We start from the raw sequence: 15,962 nt of genomic DNA, 5'->3' as shown, positions 1-15,962 counted from the left end.
GCACTTTAACACTGTTCCCAGCATACTGGGTTCTAGAAACAGCTGGGGAAACGGCTCACTCTTCTAGGAGTCTGCATATTGTGGAGTTCAGCTGTTTAAAGTTATGTCATTTGTAACTTAAGGACTGAAAGACATAGAATCACAAAATCTCAGAATGTCAGGGGTTGGAAGGGCCCTGGAAAGCTCATCCAGTGCAATCCCCCCATGGAGCAGGAACACCCAGATGAGGTTACACAGGAAGGTGTCCAGGCGGGTTGGAATGTCTGCACAGAAGGAGACTCCACAACCCCCCTGGGCAGCCTGGGCCAGGCTCTGCCACCCTCACCAGGAACAAGTTTCTTCTCAAATTTAAGTGGAACCTCTTGTGTTCCAGTTTGTACCCATTACCCCTTGTCCTACCACTGGTTGTCACTGAGAAGAGCCTGGCTCCATCCTCCTGACACTCCCCCTTTCCATATTGATCCCCAGGAATGAGTCCCCCCTCAGTCTCCTCTTGTCCAGCTCCAGAGCCCCAGCTCCCTCAGCCTTTCCTCACACGGGAGATGCTCCACTCCCTTCAGCATCTTGGTGGCTGCGCTGGACTCTCTCCAGCAGTTCCCTGTCCTGCTGGAACTGAGGGGCCACAACTGGACACAATATTCCAGGTGTGGTCTCCCCAGGGCAGAGCAGAGGGGCAGGAGAACCTCTCTGACCTACTGACCACCCCCTTCTAACCCACCCCAGGTACCACTGGCTTCCTGGCCACAAGGGCCCAGTGCTGGCTCATGGTCACCCTGCTGTCCCCAGGACCCCCAGGTCCCTTTTCCCTACACTGTGAAACTTTTACTAGGTATCTTAGATTTATAACTAACTTTAGCTGTACAAAAACATGCATGAAAAACCCCTTTTTCAAGGATTTTGGAAGCACTCTTGCTAAACAAAATGTAAAATCTGTATACAGTTCATACATAAAATAAGTCAATTGTAGCTTTGTTTTGAAATATTACAAGTACTGGCTTTTAGGGATTTTTCTCCCTGTGGGCCCAGATGATCTAATAGAAACAGTTTACGCTTGTCTCTCTGCCACAGGTGTGAAGCTGAGAAGCTCAGGGAAGAAAATACTGTTCTGAAAAATGAAGTGACTTTGTTAAATGAGGAAGGCAATGCCTCCAGCCTGAAGCTGAGGGAGCTGAATGGATCCCGAGAAGAAATGCGGTAAGAATTCAGCGGGATGTGCACCTCCGGGCTCTCCCCGCGGTGCCAGTGTGATGGTCACATCCCTTTTCTTAAAGCTCCTTCGTGTGTTAGATGTTCTACAAAACCTGAAATGGGGGTTATTCCACGGCGCCTTTGGAAATCCAGCCAGCTGACAGTTTGTTTGTTGTCCTTTTCCTCTGCCTTAGCTTGTCCTGCCCGTTCCTAGAGCCAAAGCAGGGGCTTAAATGTAGGGGTTGAGATGACCCAGTGACACATGCAAACCAAGAGCTACTTATGAGGTGACGTGATGTGATTATTCTGGTTTCAGCCAAGGCAGAGCTTGTTGGGCTGGGGTAGCCTTAGAAAAGACGTACAGTGTGAGAGCGTTGCAGTGGTTTGGTCTTTTGTGCATCAATAACCATCCATGATCCTGGGACTGTTCTTCCGTTCTAGAAAAGAACTATGTGGGGAACCTTGAGGAGCGGAGCGGTTGCCAAGCTCATGCAAAACGGTGATGCCAAGCAATAAATAAATATCCACAATTACCGTTTCGGGAAATGTCAAAACCCAGCCTGTTCTTGTAGTTGTGTATATTAAGAAGTGACCCTCATATTAATGAGCTGCCATTCTTTCCTTAGGCAAAAGATAGAGGCTGTGAGAAAGGAGAAGGTGGCTGTACAGAAGATGGTTGACAACCTGAAAAAGCAGGTATACGACTGAGCCCATCACCGCTTCTGCAGAAATCATCACTGTATAAAAGTTGTTCCTTAGATGGCCACAAAGGCAACAGCAAATGACCATTATATATATTTAACTTCTTGATAAATGTTCTCATTAGCTCTTTGGGATTGATATGAGGTTTGTTTGACCTAAACAGGAGACACCCGCAATGCTGCTGTAACTATCTTGCTTACAGACTTGAGAGCACTTTTGGAAAGTTTATTTAATAGAAATATAAAGTTGAAAATCTTTATTTTGTAGTCTCTGTGGGTAATGCTTATGGGAAACAGAGGTTATGTGACTCAGCCTCTACTTGTTTCCCAGCGAGCTGGCTCCAGGAATCCTGCCAGCCCTGAGCATTTGCTCATATCCGTGAGACTGCAACTTCTATTTTAAGGGTGGTTTGTTATGCTAAATGGCAAGGTAAAAGGTTTAAGTAGCTCTTACATCCTTGTCCCTCTTGTTATTGCTTTGTAAAACTCTGCTTGCTCAGAATAATCCACTAGCTCACCAGCACAACCCTCAAAATGGGAAGGAGGAACAGGGTGCTTTGCCAGATGACTGGTACCAAAGCTGCTATAATTAAGGCCAATTATGAGAAATTAACAATTTGTAAGGCTGACCATCAGGCAGATTCCTACTCCTAAATATGCTTCTACTTGATTTGGCATATAATTAGAGCCTGAAGCAAGTTAAATAGCTACAGGGAAATAAAAGTGGTGCTACAGAGAAGAGAGTAGAGTTAATAGCTGTGCCCTGCTGCTCAGAGTCACCCTAGAACTGGAGTGACACTTGGCAGTTCTTTTAATCATCTTAAGAAAGGAAATGTTTGACAAAATCTCATCTCTGGTGTAAATGCAGTCATTGCTGACACTACTGTCCCAATCCAGGTGGCAGATCTGAAGACCAGGAACCAGCAGCTGGACTCTGAAAATACAGAACTTAGCCAGAGGAACTCCAAAAATCAAGCAGATGTGCAGGATCTGAATCAACAGCTGGCAAGGGTGCTCAAGCAGAAGGAAAGGGAAGCGGGAAAGTGTACGCTGGAAGAATGGGAAAAGGAGAGACTGGTACTCCAAGAGGAACTGGAGAACTCCAAAGTGAAGGTAGGAGGTTACACTGTGTCTAAGGGGATGAGACAACTGAACTTTTAGGAGATGCTGTGGAATGAGCATCCCTTTCTTGAACTTTGCGGGGTCTTTCAAAGCTGAACTTTCCTAAGTGCGAGCTGCAAATGCACCTGTGTGCAGCAGTGGGAGGAGAACGTGGCAAGAGCCAAAGCAGCCAGGTGCGTGGGTTTGTCCTGAAAACGGAGCGTAGTGATGCTCAGTATTTACCTGCGTTTTCCAGCCTGCCTGTTCCATTCAGTCCAGTGCCATCCCAGCTCACAGCTGTGTCACGGGCTGCAGCATCCTCCGCTTAACCTTTGTCACTCTGCGTGTCCCCTAAGTTGAAGCCTTGTACTTTTTGCAGTTATCAACTATGGTGTCTTCCTTGGAGATGGAGCTGTCGAAAATGAAGGTTCAGGCTCATGTATTGGAGCAGGAGAACCACATGCTCAAGCAGGAACTCGAGAAGACAAAGCAGGTATGGTGTTCTATTCGAGTGCTATCAGATATCGCTGGCTGGCTCTTAATGTGCTCTGCTCTTTTGCTGGAGTTGGAAATAGCTGATTTATTTAAAGAAAGGTCATAACACTAGGGGAATATAAAACCTCTTGAAACAGTCTCTTGCTACAATGCAGAATTGTTCAAATAAGGTTTGTTTCCTGTGGCCTTCACCAAAAGGTCTTCCAGAGTAGTGCATCTTACAAAGTCAGGCTTTGACAATGGAGACGAAGATTTAAAGCTCTAATTAAGGAATGGACACAGCTTTTCTAGTTTGTGCAGACACTATAGGCAGGGGAACATTTTCCCTGTGTACCTGGTGATACCCATATAGCTCAATTTAAGGATGGGTCTCTTCCAGCGTTTCCTCTTGGAGATAATTCCTATTGCTAAACCCATCTGGAGACTGTGATGTCTCACAGCTTCTGGGGATCATTTCCTGGAGTGTTTAGTTATCACCTGTATAAACGCAGTTCAATCCGCTGTAAATATATGCTAATAAACATAGATAATGAAGGCTACAAATGAGTTAGCTCTCCTGATTAGGGCTCCACAAAGTAATTTTCCTTACAGCGTCAAGCGCTTGCACCCAAAGCTTAGGATTGATAATGGTCTTAAAAGCAGATGAGGCCTATTCAGTGAAGAGTGGATTGTGGCTTGAGTGTAATTAAAGACAGAAGATTGAGTGAGTGAAGACAGAGCAGCACAGGGGAAGGCAGAGTGTTAAGCTGAAGCGCTGTATCAAATAGGAAAAGGATCAGAAGTCAGCAGTGCGGTATTATTTTGCATGCAAAATTTGGAAACAGCACAGAAATGCAGCTGTGAGGGGTTTGTTTCCCACAGCTGCCCAGATGTCCCGACCTCTCGGACCTTCACAATGAAGTTTCGAGCTTAATGACTAAAAATGAAAAGCTGCAGAAAGAGAAAGACGCCCTGAGTGAGGAATTAAACAGATGTATTGATAAGGTAAGAACAAACTGCAAATCCACGGCGCTACCCACATGCTGTAGTGGGCTGTTAAAATTCTTATATCAATATCTGTATCACTCTAACTTGTAAAAATACTTTGCATTTTGGTTTTTTTACCTTCAAGCCAGATAAAGGCTTAGTTGCCTCTGTTTTTTTCCTAGCTGGTTTTAAAGAGAAAGCTTAGATTTGGAAGGTCAGCTTTACTTTTCTTTGATTATATAGAAAATTCCAACCATTGCAAGGAACAGAGGCCTGGATATAAATATTGCAGCGGGACAAGGAAGACAGTGTTATTGTGCTTTTATTGCAACTCTAACATATTCTGATGCTGAACTTGAGCAGTGTAACTGATATACACGCTATAAATAATGATCTCATTGTGTGGAGATTCGGGCTGAAGGGTTTTTTTGCTCTCCTGCAATTTTCTCTGCGTAGCTGTAACTCCCTCTGGCTTAACACTCAGAGTCAAATAGAGTTAAATCCGGAATGAGTCGGGCTTACTGATGTAATCTTATTTCAGGTAGCTCAAGTAAGCTGCTTAGAGAACGCAATCGGCAGCTTGAAGCAGGAACAGAAGACCTGGGAACAGCAGAGTCAGACCCTGACAACACAGCTCGCCGTGTCACAAGAAAAGGTATAACAGTGGTTTTTATTATAGCCTGAGATCAAAAGCACTTTTAAAACCTTTCAGTGCCTTTTTTTCTTATAAATCAGCCATCTCCTAGCATGTGTGAAGATGTCACACAGCTAAGAATGGCCGCTTTGATGGGCTTTCCAAGCGACATTCTTAAAGGACAAGAGGCAACTTGTTAAATGCAATGAGGGAGATTTTTCCCTGAGAATAAGCTATGTTGTTGTGCATCTAAAAGTTCCTTTTGCCAATTCATTCTGCCTGGTTACTCCTAAAATATTGCAGGGACTCTGCCCTTCTGTCCATGGCCCATCTCTCACCAGGCAGGGAAAAATGGCTTGTTGCTGGGCTGATTACACTCGAGGTTCCTTGTTGGCCATGGGCCACCAGGAAGAATAAATAATTCAAGAGAAATCTTCTCTTCCCAGCACGTCACAATAAATATTCAGGGGTGGAAGATGTCTCTGAATGCAATTTCGTTGCCGTATTCAGAGTCGCTGAATCACAGAGTCGACTGGCTTGGGAAAGACCTCAGAGATCAGCAAGTCCAACCCTTGGTCCAACTTCAGTCCATTGACTAGATCGGTTCCTAATTTGGAACAGAAAGTCAGAAAAACATTTAGCATTTTTAAAGGGGGGCTGTCAAAGTCCCTTTGAGTTAAAACTTCTTCGATCTGAGAACCTAAATGTGGGTGATTTGTGGTGCACAGACGTCCTAGCAAACCAAAGTTAGAAGTGTTGGTCCAGCGAAGGCCAAGCTGTGTGTTGCTGCTCTTGGACAGGTTCAGAGTCTTGACGAAACGCTGCAAAATACCAACCTTCAAATGTCCCGACTCCAATCGGACTTACGGGCGAGCCAACAGGAGAAGGAAGCTCTGAAACAAGAAGTGATGTCTTTGCACAAGCAACTGCAGAATGCCAATGAAAAGGTAACGGGTTCGGGTGCCTCGGGGTCGGTTGGCTTTGCATGCCGGGGTTTACAGACAAGTGATATAAAGCTAATTTAAAAAAAGCTTAAAGGATGTGGGTACAAAAAAGCCCTATTTTGATGTTCTCTGTATTTAGTAGTTTATATACAATCCTGTTAGATTGTATATAAAGCGCAGATTTTAAAGTTATTTTTAAAACACTTGCAATAAGTTTTGAATATAAGGACATATCGGTCCATCTCCTGCGTGTCCCTTCTTCCCTCAAAGAAATCTTTTGCAAAAATAATTCAATCTGTGGGACATGTATGAATTTACACCTATCAAAGCTACACGCTTATTAACAATCAAACCAGTAATTGACAGGGGGCTCTAATTTTCAGTCAGACTTGGTTTTGAAAGGCACAGTATTATGTCAGCCTCTTAACTGATGAGGAATTGTCACTGAAAGAGGTTGTAGACAGCAGTCTTGGGATTGGTATTATGAATTCAGTCACTAATTTAGCTCGTTTGCCGTGTAATTAAGGAATATTTAATGTCCACATGGAAAAGAGGCTGTTTCAGAATTGTACAACAGGAACTAAATTACCGCTATTACTGAATAATATATAATAGCGAGTTCTATTATTTGCTTGATGAGGCTGTGAAATGGAGCACAAATCGCTTTTTTGTGGTGTTGAACTCTGTGCACTCGCATCACCCGCTCTGGCGCGCAGCTATTAGCCGGGATTTTAGCAAAAGGAAGCGCTTTGGGTTGGCACCATGATTAATATGTTGGGTTTCTTGGTGGAAAACGTAGGGTGGGAGGAGGACAGGAATCCTGCAGCTTTAGAGTTACCGAAAGCCAATTAAAAACCACCTGAATAGAGAAAATGTCTGCTTCTTTGTTGAAGGCCTAACCCTGCAATTCTGTCTGTCTTAAGAATCGGGTTCTAGAAGGGGCTGTGCCTTCCTCAGGGCTGCAGGACCACCAGGAGCAGCTGATGGACCAGGAGCAGCAGCTGCTCCGGCAGGAGAACGAGAGGCTGCAGAGAGAGGTCCAGAGCGCTAAGACGGACCTAACGCACTCCAGGGAGAAGGTAACGTGAGCAAGGTGTGACGGATCACAGGTGGACCCTGTGTGCTAGGCGAGGCTTAATGATTCGTGTTGGAACAGGCTGCCCAGGGCAGTGGTGGGGTCACCATCCCTGGAGGGGTTTAAAAGACATTTAGATGAGGTTCTTAGGCACATGCTAGAGTTAGGTTATGGTTGGACTCGATGATCCTGAGGGTCTCCTCCAACTGAAATGATTCTATGATTGTTTGGCAGAGGTAATATAGGAGAAGAAAGTTGCTCATTAGTTTGCGGAAAGAATGCACAATGGAATAGTTTTTCACAGAATCACAGAATGTAAGGGGTTGGAAGGGACCTGGAAAGCTCATCCAGTGCAATCCCCCCATGGAGCAGGAACACCCAGATGAGGTTACACAGGAAGGTGTCCAGGCGGGTTGGAATGTCTGCACAGAAGGAGACTCCACAACCCCCCTGGGCAGCCTGGGCCAGGCTCTGGCACCCTCACCGGGAACAAGTTTCTTCTCAAATTTAAGTGGAACCTCCTGTGTTCCAGTTTGTACCCATTACCCCTTGTCCTACCATTGGCTGTCACCCAGAAGAGCCTGGCTCCATCCTCCTGACACTCACTCTTTACATATTCATAAACATAAATGAGGTCGCTCCTCAGTCTCCTCTTGTCCAGCCCCAGAGCCCCAGCTCCCTCAGCCTTTTCTCACACAGGAGATGCTCCACTCCCTTCAGCATCTTTGTTTTGTAGAATCATAAAATCATTTTGGTTAGAAAAGACCCTCAAGATCATCGAGTCCAACCTTTACCCCACCCCCGGCACTGCCCCATGTCCTGAGAACCTCATCTCCGTCTGTCCAGCCCTCCAGGGCTGGTGACTCCAGCACTGCCCTGGGGAGCCTGTTCCAATGCCCCACAGCCCTTTGGGGAAGAAATTGATCCCCAGATCCAACATCAACCTCCTCTGGTGCCACTTGAGTTAATAATGGGCTGATTGAGAGATAGGGACTGATGTCTTATCCGTGCCAGGTAGCACTAAATATGCCCTTTGTTTTCCTTTATATCTGCACTGAGTATGTGGACACATTTACGATGTTTCAAACAGCTCCTTTTTAAAAGAAAATCCTGATAATCCTTGTCCAACATTCTGGTCCCTTAATATTCCAAGCATTCCAAGTTCTTAATATTCCAAGCATTCTTTAAATTCAGTTTCTTGGTGCACAGCATTAGGCAGATTAGGAGGAGGAGGAAAGGAAAGACCTTTTGTTCCTCAAAGCCTAAATGTAAAAAATATACCAGAATCTGTTATGACTCCGAAATCAATTGGTACTCGGTATTTTAGATGAAGTGGATATAATTTGATTTTTGAATGGTCTGGAATGTCCTTCCACATCTGTTCATCTCTGGGCTCTTTAGATCCGACAGCTGGAATCCACAATCCTTTCCCTAAAGCACCAAAAGCATCAAAGCCAGTCAGGTATCGTCAAAGCCATAGAGCAAGAGAAGTTAAGCTTGAAGAGAGAGTGCGAACAGCTGCAGAAGGAGTTGTCATCTGCAAACAGAAAGGTGAGTTTTAGATGGTAAATGTGACTCAGTGCAAGACTTTGCATCTCTAAGAGCTAATGTGGTAAGCTGTGATTTTCTTTTTCTATGCTCAGCTTTGTGTTCTTGGTCTCACAAATCCCTGTCCCAAGTTGCTGACTGTCTCTGTGCTTTTGCAGAGCGGGCATTACCACTTCTAGATTAAAAATCAGTAGCTCTGTCTATTCTTTGAAAATTGTGTCAGAGTTGCTGTATAACATTGTCTTAGATATCACTTTTAGCGAAACATTTTACTTGTCCAAATACCTGTGTCTTTTAATCTTGAATTGTCTTCATGTGCACTGATTTGTGACTTGTGTATTAAAAAAGACAAAATAAGAAATGACCATCTAAAGTAACTTCTTGTCCTTAACAGATCAGTCAGATGAATTCTCTTGAACGTGAACTGGAAACCAGCTCAGAAAATGAAGGGCTAAGAAAAAAGCAAGTCAAACTGGACGATCAGTTAATGGAGGTACTTTTCAGTCAGTACTGAATAGTGTGGGGCTTCATCACTATCTCATTGAATCTATTAATTCATGTTAAAAAATTCTATATGTGTAGGAACAGAGGAAACTAATCAAAGCAAGAATTAATCTCCTCTAGTGCCTAATCTCATCTTTCATGATCAAGGTGTTACTGTGACAAACACATTTCTCCTGTTGTGATTCCTCATAATTCACATAAGGCTTCAGTTATAAAATCAAAGAGCGAAGAAATGTTGTTTCTATGCTTGAGGCAAGGCTAACACTTCCATTTTCCTTCCTGAAACATGTAACCTCGAGTTTCCTAACTAATATTTGTGTAATACTGCTCTAAACCTATTCCTAAGTACTGTGGGAGTAATCTGCTGAATTTAAACCTTGCTATTTAATCCAGAGCGTGATAGATTAACAGTTTGCATAATTTGCTGTTAATCGAAAAGCATGTGTGAGTGAAAACTTCAACTGAGGTTCTTCCCAAGCCTGCTGTAAGTGTGGATGCTTGGTCAGCACTGCTGGAGATGGATCATGCTGGATCTTAGCAAAATTGCATTATTCAGTGTCCTCCTTTTACAGGAACAGGCAAATTAAATTAGTTTATGCCTGAAGGTCAGGCAAGACGTGCGAGTTGTGTCTCAGCAGTCTTACCTGAGCTTGATGTCCTGAATTCGAGTTTAAAAGCGAACACCAAAAACCCACCACAATTTTGACTTGTTCAATAAATCAAAGCATCTTCTAGATGAGACTTTCCCAACATTGTTTCTTAATAGACTTCATGTTTTTCACAAGTAGGCAAATGGGAAATGTTGTGCTGAATATACTAAGTAGCTAGCTGTAAAATTGTGAAAACTTGATGAGAAAAGATGAGATTTTGACAAATTACCGAAAAGACTTGTTTCCATGCCCTGCCCTTTTGTTTGTACAGTCTTAATTAAGCTTTGGGAAAATTCCAAACACTCTTAAACCCCTTCAGACTTTATTTACTCCTGATAGGACTTTCTGAGCAGGTGTGTGTAACGTTCACTTAGCACTTGATGACTTCTAACTTTCTCTTTTGTGCTGTTCTCCTTTTGTTCGTGGCTAACGTGTCTAGAGCTCAGTGGTTGGAACTAGCAGAGAAGGGTGCAGTTCTCTTTCTGAAATAGTGTGCGAAGGTAGAGCAATCGTTTTCAATGTCCTACCCTAGCATGGAGAAAACATTTATTTTATGGATTTTTTTTTTTTTTTTATTCCATGCATCTTTTAAGTAAAGAAGCCACTATTCATTTTAATGTAAGATTTTTACTTGGACAGCCGCACGAAAATCTTTGCGGTCAGTATATTGTGCAGTTTGATTCTGTAGGCCAAGGCGCCTACTTCTAAGGCATTGCCATGAAAACAGAAAGAAACAATCAATTGCATTCAAAAGAATGAAATTGAACATAAGAAAATGAAAAGTGGCTCAACCCCTTCCTTCTAACCCATTGACTGTGAGGCTTGAAGGTGTTTTCATATTTATCTCCAATATCTGCATGCTTTCTCACCAGACTGTCAAATGTTTCCTTAATATTAACTGTGTCATCCCTAATAGTTTAGCAAGCTCGTTATTGTTCCAATTTCTTCCACAAATTAATATGACAAGACTATATTGTTTTCATTAGCCGTGCAACTTGTGTTTATTTTTAAGGTGCCATGAATATTAACTGTTTCTACAGCTCTTCTATTAGGTATTTGTGTGCCTACAGGAAGCACTGAACAAATCCAATCTCGAGCTCAATATCTTTACTGTTTATATTGTCAATAAAATAATAGCTCCTTTACAGACGAGCTGATTCAAGAGAACGTCCTGATAGCTTAAAAACTACAAATAGTTTTATTTTAAAATACATACAAGCCTGTTTGTTGTTTACCTGGGCCAGCAGAGATGTACAGATGCTAAGATGGCCAGAAGAGCTGCTTATAGATGATTATATTACAGGAGAGAGATGCTTACAGATGAACTCAATAACTGAAATATAATTGAATTGAGGCCTTAATTCTACCACTTCTGAAAGGGAAAGTTAAAAGCACTGCTATTATCTTAATGCCTCTTCCTAAGGGAACAGAGCAATGGTTTTGAGTTAAGAGGTGAGAATTTTATGATGTGGTCATCTGAACTTTATGGGAAGAAAGTATTAAACTTATGCAAATGCAGCTTGTCTGAAACATCAGGGGTTGTTTTACTGTACAGTTCTGGTCTTTTTCAGTATTATAACCATGAGGTAGTCTTACCGGACTTTTACTTTAGCCTAGAAGAATGCTAAATAGTCACGTGAAACAGTCTTAGCTCTTAATATTGTCTGAAAGCTCATCTGCTGCTGGGCAGGTTTATCTAACTTGGGCTCTTGTGGCTGCAATTACCACAGTGAGGTAAGGCCAGAAATGCCTTTTTTTCTAGCCACTTTCATCAGTGGGACCAACACCTAATTAAATAACATGGGGAAGCTAAACCATTTGGGACAAGACTGTTCCGAGGTGCTTTTTTGGCTGTAGCAAGAACTATTATGAATTTGATCCTTTTATTCCACGTGAGAGGCCTAGTTTTGCCAACTACAAGATTCCTCTGGTAGCAAAACTTCATAAAGGACACCCAGTGTGCATAAACTCTTTGGTACATGCTGCCTTTACACCATATAGACTTGCTGATGCATTTGGTGAACTTTTAAAGTGAAAGCAAGACTTAAATGTGGAATTAAACTACTTCAAATTACTCCATGCATCCATATCTCAAGGGCCCCTCTGAGTGTAGCACAGACACTTAGTTCTCTAGACCTGCTATTAAACTCTGCTTGTGGTACGACTTGAATTGACAATTATAAAATGTGTTAATTCCTACAGTCAGTAGAGAACATAACAAAAGATATATGGGATTTAAAATACTGAATTCCAAATGTAATGTAGCAGCTGGCATCAAACTACTTAAGTCATCAAACATGACATTGAAAATTTGTTTGGCTTTTGAGGGTGTTATCTCCTCATCCTAAATTAAAGACGATATAGAAGACTAAAGAAGTAATTAGCACTTGTGGGCAGCTTCTTCAGCCTGCCTCATGCTGCTGCTTTTATTTGTAAGTGGATACTATCTTTAGAAGAGCTGCTGAGATCAAGGTTAAAATTAAAAAGGACATTAAAGCTCACCACAGGCACATTTAACTTGGACAGGATGTCATCAGAAATTCTGTGAATTTATGATTCAGCTCTGAAATTAGGAATCAAAGCTCCGATTCCTTTAGACTCCAGAACTGCACGTAAAGATGCATCTTTTTTCATTGCAAAGAGAGAAGTTGCCTGTTTAGGCTCGTTCCTCTTGCGCCCGGAAATTTGTTCAAGACTTAGCCTAGTGCATCACTAAAAACCACGTTGAACAAAGGGCTGATGGTTGGTTTATGTTGCTGTCCAGATGCTCCAGGCCAGCGGCAGCGCGATGCTTAGCCAGCCATCCCGGGAGCTCCAGCAAGGCTGTGCCGTGGTGCCCAAGGACCAGCTCCTGCAGCTCCAACACCAGCTCCTCCAAGCAGAGAGGAGAAGCCAACGTCTTCAGGAAGAACTCGAGAGCAGACCCTCTGCAACGAACATGCAACAGGTAAAGCTCTCTTTACTCTGCAGGTGACGACCTTAAAATAATATCTGGTTAGTCATCTCATTGTTTAGTTTTTGTTGTTTTCCGATTCTGATGAGATCCATTCTCTGTTTATGCCAGTTCAAAAATGAAAATTCATTTTATCAAAGATAGGTACAAACCAAACGACTTCCCTAGCATATTTAGCTTGAGCCATAGCTTCATTCTAAAGTTCTCTTAACCTTCTTGAAATAAAAAAACCACTCCCACCCACATTCAACTGGCTTTTCTCCTTCTGATCAATACGCAGAAAGTGTTTATAGGGGTTTGTTTTCTTTACCTAAAGTCCATGTTTGGAACCATTGTTTTAAAAAACACACTACACCACATATTGCACAAGCACATAGACATAAAATATGCATTTGGGCTGTTGCTGTCATATTCTGTCAGCTGTAATACAAACAAATTAATCCTTTTTATAAGGTCAGCCTTGCTTCATTAATTGGCCGTAAGACAAGACATTGTTTGGAGAACACTGTTAACATTATACAGAAACTTGAACTTTGGCATTTCTGAGGAAAAATAATTGAATTCCAAGAAAGATTACAGCCAGTGCACATATTGGTTAGAGCCACATTTCGTGTTGATTTGGGTTTTTAACATGTAAAACTGAATTGTAGGCAATAGGCAGAGAAGTTGGCATCTCCCATATAGGTGTAAGCTTGGGAACCAGGCTTGCCAAATGACTCTTTTCTTCGAAAAGTAACCAAATCTCTAAATCTCTGAAGCTTTGGCTCACAGAATCACAGAATCCCAGAATGTCAGGGGCTGGAAGGGACCATGAAAGCTCATCCAGTGCAATCCCCCCATGGAGCAGGAACACCCAGATGAGGTTACACAGGAAGGTGTCCAGGCGGGTTGGAATGTCTGCAGAGGAGGAGACTCCACAACCCCCCTGGGCAGCCTGGGCCAGTGTTCTGATACCCTCACCGGGAACATGTTTCTTCTCATATTTAAGTGGAACCTTTTCTGTTCCAGTTTGAACCCATTACCCCTTGTCCTGTCATTGGTTGTCACCAGAAGAGCCTGGTTCCATCCTCCTGACACTCCCCCTTTCCATATTGATCCCCAGGAATGAGTCCCCCCTCAGTCTCCTCTTGTCCAGCTCCAGAGCCCCAGCTCCCTCAGCCTTTCCTCACACGGGAAATGCTCCACTCCCTTCAGCATCTTGGTGGCTGCGCTGGACTCTCTCCAGCAGTTCCCTGTCCTGCTGGAACTGAGGGGCCACAACTGGACACAATATTCCAGGTGTGGTCTCCCCAGGGCAGAGCAGAGGGGCAGGAGAACCTCTCGGACCTACTGACCACCCCCTTCTAACCCACCCCAGGTACCATTGGCTTCCTGGCCACAAGGGCCCAGTGCTGGCTCATGGTCACCCTGCTGTCCCCAGGACCCCCAGGTCCCTTTCCCCTCTGCTGTTCTCTAGTAGGTCATTCCCCAGCTTATACTGGAACCTGGGGTTATGGCTCAGGCCACAGGTCTTAAAGAAATAATATTACAACTTTGTCTTCTGAGAAAATATGAAGCTCTAAGTAACTTAAAATTCTAACACCTTTATTAATCTTTTAGCAGAAAAAAAACCTTAAAATTTAAAATTGAGATTGCAGCTACACTTAAAAATATATACAGATATATATATAGCAAAGAGCAAGAATTTGAAGCTCAAAAATATCTGAACATGCTAATAGGGTATTCTGGAAAAAAGGTGTTATGGAGGGATAGTATAAGCAGTAATAGTTTCTAAGGTTTCCAAAACTTGAAGTAAGAATTCTTTTTTTAAAAGGCGTAAAATCAAAAAGTTCCCCCCCAAAAAAGAACTGAACAGCAAATAATATAGGATAAGTAAATATAAATCAATTGTAGGTTCTCTCCCTTTCAGCTGGGTCCCAATAGACGTGCATTACCAGGCTAATGTACTTGGTTTCATAGAGCGTGCAGTTGAATTTTGAAATGAGTAAAAGCCATATTGCAGCAGTAGGATCTGCAGATGAATGTGTTGTGTATTGCATTAGGAGCGATGACTTTGTAATTTCTCCTGTGAAAGCCTGAGAAACAATTTGCAAACTGGTCACATCCTGGAAATGTACTTGTACAGATAAATCACTTCTATGTTTCCTGTAAAAGCTTTTCTTCTGGAAAGCTTCATTAATATAAAAGTAGTTTCAGAGAGGTTTTGCAAATAATTGCAAAGGCACCAACACACTTTATAACAGTCAATGCACTAACGCACTTAATCCATGTTTTAGGGTTAGCATTTAGTTGAGCTTATGTCCCTTTTAATGTCCCCTTTAGCATCTTGAAAAATTGCATCCTAATCCCTCTCCATCATCTTTTCACCAGTGAGTACAACGTCAGGTTATCCATGCTTTCTGTGTACATTTAATCACCTAGTTTTGCTACTTTGCAGCTTTCTTAGATCCCCGAGTCCTTCTGTGTAATATAAGGTATCCAAAGCTATCCCCCTCATTTTTGGGAATTATTTGATGTTCCTCATGCTTTGCGGTTTTCATTGCTTTTCAGTCGTTGCTATGGTGGTTTGTGTTCTCATTCATTTCTTGAGCTATTGTCCCCGCCAAGAATACTGTCATATGTTCAAATTTCACTAAACTTAAAGTTCCTGAGCCTTTTCTACTGTGTTAATGTGTCTGGACTCTCTGAACTTCCAATGAGTGTTTCCGCTGTGTCTGGTGCTGTGATTTGTACCCGCTGCACGGCAGCAATCTCATATTCCTTGCCCAATAACTAGATTCAGGAGCCTGTTAATGACCCAATCTTAAGTTCTCTTAGAACCTCTGCTAACCAGTATTTTTGTTTGGAGTTAGTTGCTCAATTTCCCCTTTCTTCAGCTCTTTATTTGAAAGGTCAAATAACCTCTGACCAACAGCTTGTTCACCTGTTTCAGGAAAAGACTTAGAGCTGGGTTTAAAATAGAAATGTAAATAAGTTCTTTCAAAGGTCAGTTGGACTACATTTTTCACAAATGCTCTTCAGCAATCTGTAAGATTATATTTATATATATAATGGTAGATTATTTCACAGAACCACAGGGTGTTTGGGGTTGAAGGGACCTCTGTAGATCCCCCAGTCCACCCCCCCTGCTCCCGCAGGGTCACAGAGCAGATCACACAGGTGGGTCCAGGGGGTTGGAATGTCTCAGAGCAGGAGACTCCACA

The 15,962-nt window shown here is 42.7% G+C and overlaps 1 protein-coding gene across 12 annotated transcripts in view; it reads left to right on the top strand.

Moving 5' to 3' along the window:
* Positions 1-15,962, top strand: part of NIN (ninein) — a 69,436-nt gene that overhangs the window by 45,680 nt on the left and 7,794 nt on the right. For 7 of the 12 annotated variants that reach the window (XM_065063060.1, XM_065063052.1, XM_065063053.1 and 4 more), the window contains 11 exons: positions 1,069-1,194; positions 1,815-1,884; positions 2,787-3,002; positions 3,370-3,483; positions 4,347-4,469; positions 4,993-5,106; positions 5,886-6,032; positions 6,953-7,108; positions 8,506-8,655; positions 9,047-9,145; positions 12,571-12,753. In XM_065063060.1, the coding sequence (XP_064919132.1) occupies positions 1,069-1,194; positions 1,815-1,884; positions 2,787-3,002; positions 3,370-3,483; positions 4,347-4,469; positions 4,993-5,106; positions 5,886-6,032; positions 6,953-7,108; positions 8,506-8,655; positions 9,047-9,145; positions 12,571-12,753 (1,498 nt within the window). Of the gene's footprint in view, positions 1-1,068; positions 1,195-1,814; positions 1,885-2,786; positions 3,003-3,369; positions 3,484-4,346; positions 4,470-4,992; positions 5,107-5,885; positions 6,033-6,922; positions 7,109-8,505; positions 8,656-9,046; positions 9,146-10,245; positions 10,307-12,570; positions 12,754-15,081; positions 15,129-15,962 lie in introns of those variants that run through there. The other 5 variants (XR_010472669.1, XR_010472670.1, XM_065063056.1 and 2 more) reach the window with 4 other exon arrangements.

The sequence above is a fragment of the Columba livia genome, chromosome 5, assembly GCF_036013475.1.
Source record: "Columba livia isolate bColLiv1 breed racing homer chromosome 5, bColLiv1.pat.W.v2, whole genome shotgun sequence".
Taxonomy (NCBI): domain Eukaryota; kingdom Metazoa; phylum Chordata; class Aves; order Columbiformes; family Columbidae; genus Columba; species Columba livia.
This window is presented reverse-complemented; position numbering and strand designations above follow the sequence as displayed.